The following is a 6,326-nucleotide window of genomic DNA, read 5'->3' on the forward strand; positions in this document are numbered from 1 at the left end:
TATCACATTTGGAACTGGTCAGTGTTCAAAAAATTATGGGAAGTCACTTCATGTAGCCCTACAAGAGTGATTACTGATAAACTGTCTGAAAAAAAGAAAGTCATGTTTTAGAGAAGAACAAAATCACCCACTGACTTTCAAAGCTGCTACATATGTAGTGGAGTGAAAAGTACAATATTTGTCTTTCAAATGTAGTGAAGTTAAAGTCATAAGTTTCCAGAAAAAATAATACGCAAGTAAAGTACAGATACTCAAATAAATGTACTTAGTTACTGTCCGCCTCTGGTAAAAGGTGAGGTTGCAGGGGTGAGCGTGATTTCACCAAGTACAACATGCTCCTGAATCAACATCCTTGTTGATCCTGGAACAACATTCCTATCAGAACCAATCAGAATTGAGGGTTAACTTCAGGAAATATGTTTTAGGCTTACGATCAGGGTTAGGTGCTTCTACACCCTTGTTAATCAGCTATCATTTCACACTGGTTTTAGGAATACATTATGGGTAAGGTTAGGTTTAGGGGTAGGGATTGGGTTACATCTATATTTTTGGACAGTTATGTTGATCCAGGAACATGTCTTACTTGGCAAAATCACAGCGACCAAGTTGCAGGCTACACAAACCAGTTCATCCGCTCCATTCATGTTCATCTAATTGCTTGGTCTCTGTTTTCCAGGTTCTCTCTGCCAGTTAGATGGTAAGTTGTCATACTTAATGACCATAAAATTGTTCCACATATCTTGTGTGTATTAAATTATTATATCATTTTAATTGGGAATTCCCACATCGTCTTTCCTCTCATTAGTATGTGGCCAAGCCCCCTTCAACAACAAGATTGTTGGAGGGCAGGAGGCAACGGCAGGTGCTTGGCCGTGGCAAGTCAGCATTCAAAGCGCCATATTTGGAGGCCATTTCTGTGGTGGGAGTCTAATCAATAAAGACTGGGTTTTGTCTGCAGCTCACTGCTTTCAGAGGTATGAAGTTTAAATACAGCTCAAGACACTATTATGAACTGATGCTAGTTGAATTAAAACGGACTTTCCCTATATACAGTTCAATGAGTACCATTGAGATCTACCTAGGACGTCAGAGCCAGTCGGGCTCAAACCCTAATGAAGCTTTCAGGACAGCGAGAAGAGTCATCAACCATCCTGACTATTCCGATCCTACCCATGACAACGACATAGCACTGCTCCGGCTCTCCTCATCTGTGACTTTCTCTGAATATATTAGGCCAGTCTGTCTGGCGTCTGCTGGTAGTAAATTTGCTGCAGGTTCAGACAGCTGGGTCACTGGATGGGGAACACTACAGTCTGGAGGTGAGTGAAGATTTGCTTGCAAAACAACAATACTGCAAAGCTCAACAATGAACTGTAATTGGACATTAAAAGTCACTAAAATTGTCCTCTGACCTGTGTCACAGGTGCGTCTCCAGACAAACTGCAGGAGGTGATGATACCAGTTGTGAGCAACAGTGACTGTGATGATGCTTATGACTTACTCAAAATCACAAGCAATATGATTTGTGCAGGATTGTTAAATGAGGGAGGAAAAGATTCATGTCAGGTAAGACATCAGTCATTCATTTGAACATTTTTAATTTACAAAACACCAATTAAAAGTTTTTGAGTAACCTGCAAGCTTTACATTAGTAATTGATAATAATCTATCAGTTTTGCCTTAGTAAAAAACTAGCCTAATGGGCAATCAACACTAACCCAATGACCCTAGCCCAAACATTAACTCAAAATTTGCCACTCCTTTACCTAAAATTGATATTTTACAGTCACTGTTATGCATTACACACAACTTAAATCATTGTACAGACTAGTAGGAATTATATTAAAAAAAAAGTCTGCTAACCAGTGCAACCACTGGTAACAGTCCTATCAATGTCCAGCACAGTTGATGTCGATCAATGTCGAAGTATTTCAATCAAATGTAATTTATGCAATATTATAAAATGTACAGATAAATAAATATAATTACTATATTTAAATGTACATTTAAATTTAACCGGTTTTCCCCCAAAGGCTGGAATATACACGCCTTTTAAAAGCTGAACAGATCTTAAAATACTGGGAATCGTACACTTACCAACTTTGTAATAGTCATAATTTGTAATAGTAGTAGTAAGACTTAATATAGTAGGAAATAGTAGGAAAAATTGGCCATCATACTAGCCTACGGTGACCGGGAGGGGACATGTTCGGTTCACTTCACTTATTGTCATCGTGGCCACGACACATTAACACGTGGGAACGTCATATTAACTCTTGGGAATGTGATATTATGTCGTGGCCACGAGATCATTTTGTCGAGGTGAAATATTAAATGTTGGTTTCCTATGTGAATATATTTTAAAATATAATTTATTTCTGTGACGCAGCGCTGAATTTTCAGCATCATTACTCCAGTCTTCAGTGTCACTTGATCCTTCAGAAATTATTCTATGATGATGTATTAACAGTATTGAAAATGTTGTGCTGCTTAATATGTTTTTGGAACCTGTGATACTTCTTTTTTTATTCTTTGATTAATAAAAGAATAAAAAGAATAGCATTTATTCAAAATATTAATCTTTTCTAACAATATACATCTTTACTATCACTTTTTATCTATTTAACACATCCTTGCTGAATAAAAGTATTAATTTCTTTTTTTTTTTAAAAGAAGAAACAATTTACTGACCCCAAACTTTTGAGTAGTATATTGTAACACCAAAGTTCTAGTTTGAATAACCACTGTCCTTTTTAACTTTTTATTTATCAATGAATCCTGAAAAAAGTATCACAGGTCCCAAAAAAATATGAAGCAGCACAACTTTTTTGTTAACAGCAGTTTCCAACATTGATTATAAATTAGCATATTAGATTGATTTCTGAAGGAATACTGGAGTAATAATGCTGAAAATTCAGCTTTGTTTCACAGGAATAAATTATATTTTAAAGTATATTCAAATATAAAACTGTTATTTTAAATAGCAATAATATTTCACAAAATGACATTTTTTTCTGTATTTTTGATCAAATAAAATCAGCCTTGATGAAAGAAACTTCTTTAAAAAACATAAAAAAACATACTGATCCCAAACTTTTGAATGGCAGAGTGTGTTAGAGAAATTATATATATATAATTTTACAAAGTGGCCATTCTAAATTGAAGCAACAAATGAGTAAATTGTGGCCACAAATTAACAAGTCATGAAAAAGGGTACTTAATTCGTGGCCATGATAATATATTTTTTTCCGCATGACTTATACATCAGCATGACATCAGACCTAGTCGGATGACATTTGGACATATTTCCAACTGGCATGCATCTTGATCGGTTGATGATTGGTTCTGCACACATTTTAATAGTCAGTTTTTAACGTTTTTTTCTGTATTTTCATATATATAAATGTGATATATTATAAATCTTGTATTAATCAAAACAGGGAGACTCTGGAGGTCCACTGGTCAGTAGGAACGGCTCCCTGTGGATTCAGTCCGGCGTTGTGAGTTTTGGTATTGGATGTGCAGACCCTAAATATCCCGGTGTGTATGCCAGAGTCTCTCAGTACCAGGACTGGATCACCTCTACAATAGGCAGCAACCCACCTGGATTTGTCGAATTCAACAACAATGCATTCATAAACTCACCCAACCTCCTTTTATTTGCAGTTTCGCTAACATTCTCCATCATTCCTTTCATAAGATCCCTATATCTCTCTTCATAGAGATCGTTTGAATGACAGTTCTCAGGTTTTTTTTTTGAAGGGAATAATTGTGCTTTACAAGTTTTCAGAAATATATGAAGAAGGTGCATAGTTATATTGTCGTTTATTCTTTATCTTTTTAAAAATGTACTATTCTTGGAAAGCTACACTTACTCGTATTTATTGCACATTAATGAAGTTCAGCAAGCTTTTGCCCTCAGAATGTTTGCATAATGAGTTTGTGATATTTGGCCTAAATAGGAGACATAAATTATGCTTGTGATTATAATGCATAGCTAATTATTGTTGTCTCTTTGACCTGTTTTGTTGAGAGACTATTTAATTTTGATTGACTGGTTGTATTTCTCTGCAAATGCACTGCAGATACTTTTGTATTAAAGTTTTATATTATTTACAATAACACTTAATCTCAGGGTTTAAACAGTAATGAAAGCATGTGTGCTCTGCATTATGTTTAGAGATCCTGGTTATTGAAAATGTAACCAGTAAAAAAAAAACTTTACATGACTATATTTCTCAGTGTGACTATGATAATTTGAATAATCAAATAATGTATCTCTTTCATGTCCTTTACGATAGTAGACAAGAGAGATCAATCATGTAAACTTTTATTATATGTAAATATTACATTATATAGACTGTTAATGCTCTTGCAAAGTATTGATTAACCATATAAACCTTATAATCATGTTAAAATGTGAGTATCAAATATTACACATGAAGCTTCTGAGGATTGATTAATGATTGTTTCATCTCTCAATCCTAATTGCATTGCATTATGTTTTGCCCCTCACAATAAAAACTACAGAGCTTTAATCATAAAACTAAGCATCTAAATATCATCTAAGACATATTGTTGAGTGATATAGAGTGACAACTGATATTTATATACATTAAGAAGTCAGCTGTACTGTTATAGGGACCTTAATGATTTACATTACATCAGAATCTCATCTTACTTTTGGCCATATAAATATCCAAATAAAACCAAATTGCATATTGTTGCTCAGATTAGGCTTCTGAATTAAAATGGTGTTTTTTCCCATCGAGTCTGAGCTCCATATTCTCCTAATCATACTAATATGAGCCATAAAAGCCTGATGTAGAAAACAAATTATGAGTTTTTAAAATTTGATTTAGTCATTCCAGAGATCAAAGGACTGATGTCATCTTGTGGCAAAATAATATCCACACTCAACTGTTGGCTGGAGTAAAAAGTGTAACAACTAACTTTCCCAATATGTGTTACGTAGTAACATATGATTGGCCTGTGTATGTAACAAGTGTATAAAATCGCCATTTAATGGCAGCAGGTGGCAAAGTGACATTCTGTAACTTAAATTAGAAGCATTAGAGAAATATGCAGACATCAAAGATGAGCAGGGTGTGTACTAAAACACTGGCAGCAGGCTAGAAGCAAATTAAGTGAAAAACAAGGTGTGTCAGAGGTAAACTAAACAGGGTCCTACTTGCTTTATTCATCATTAGACATTTCTCATTAAAAGAAAGAGCAAACATTACATAGTCAATAACATGAGGATGACGTTGCGTCCAGCTGTGTGTTTTGCAGGAGCCATACTTCTTAACATAGCAGGTAAGATCTGATTTGACACTGCAATAATTAATAGGCAAGATCTTGTTTAGTAACTTTATTTTAACCTTGTAATAAAATACAATAAAGTTGTATTTAATTTAAATTACTTAGGCCTATTTGCCACAAGATGATGGAACACCTTTTGATTAATTAACTTTTATTTTCTTTGTAATACCTAAAATTAACACCTGAAATTAATGTTACTTCTTCGTTAAAAACTCAGAATAATAAAGAGCAATATCATTATTAATTTAAAGTAAATAGAATCAGTTATGCACAGTTAGGATTATTTTTCTTAGCTTGACTGATGAATGGCTTTCAGTCTATTCTATATTACATTATTAAACACAAGTATAATTATTTCTTATGAAAAACCTTTTGAAAACAATAATGCTACATTGAAACTGGTTGTTGGCTTTATTATTATTATTATTTGAAATAAGAGCATTAGGTGTTTATGAGTCTATAATCACAAAAACTCAGGTGAGCTCAGTGGTGTCACTGGTAGGCCTATGCTCTGAAAGGAAGATAGATCATGTCAAAAACTGTACAATTAAATATATAATTTGTTTTTCTGACAGTGTACTCACCCTCATGTCACTGCAAACCCGTATTTCTCTTCATGTGGAAAACAAAAAGATGGATTTGTGAAGAATATTCTGGCCACTCTCTTAATATAGTGCAAGTGAAAGAGGACTAGATCTAACAAGTTGCAAAAAATGCACCATAAAGGATTTTACAGATCAGAATGTATTTGGTTATTAAGTTTTTTAAATCTTGAAATCCGCCCTCGCTCTTCTTTGAGTGTTCATGAGAGTTCATGATAAGGGTAAAGATTAGTTCACAAAACTAGTCAGAGTGACTAGAGCATAATTCCAAATATCACCATCTTGAGTTCCACAGATGAAAGTCAGTCATACAGTTTGAAATGACATTAAGAGTAAAAGGTCTTTATTTTCAGCTAAACTGCACCTTTAAAGGGGTCATATGATGTTGCTAAAAAGAACATT

At 34.0% G+C, this 6,326-nt stretch overlaps 1 protein-coding gene across 1 annotated transcript; it reads left to right on the forward strand.

Annotated features, from left to right (window-relative positions):
- The first annotated feature begins 500 nt into the window (after window positions 1–500).
- Window positions 501–3,722, forward strand: LOC107582907 (trypsin-2-like). Its single transcript, XM_016268935.1, has 6 exons — window positions 501–504; window positions 677–697; window positions 806–974; window positions 1,054–1,319; window positions 1,424–1,566; window positions 3,441–3,722. Exons 1-6 carry the CDS (start codon window positions 501–503, stop codon window positions 3,720–3,722), a joined length of 885 nt encoding a protein of 294 aa, XP_016124421.1.
- The last annotated feature ends 2,604 nt before the right edge of the window (window positions 3,723–6,326 follow it).

This window comes from Sinocyclocheilus grahami, unplaced genomic scaffold, assembly GCF_001515645.1.
Source record: "Sinocyclocheilus grahami isolate Dianchi unplaced genomic scaffold, SAMN03320097.WGS_v1.1 scaffold48.1, whole genome shotgun sequence".
In the NCBI taxonomy this organism is placed as follows: Eukaryota; Metazoa; Chordata; class Actinopteri; order Cypriniformes; family Cyprinidae; genus Sinocyclocheilus; species Sinocyclocheilus grahami.

Coding starts and splice junctions, on each gene's coding strand:
- LOC107582907 (XM_016268935.1), top strand. Junction 1,320..1,423: donor GGGAACACTACAGTCTGGAG/GTGAGTGAAGAT, acceptor CCTGTGTCACAG/GTGCGTCTCCAGACAAACTG. Junction 1,567..3,440: donor GAGGAAAAGATTCATGTCAG/GTAAGACATCAG, acceptor TAATCAAAACAG/GGAGACTCTGGAGGTCCACT.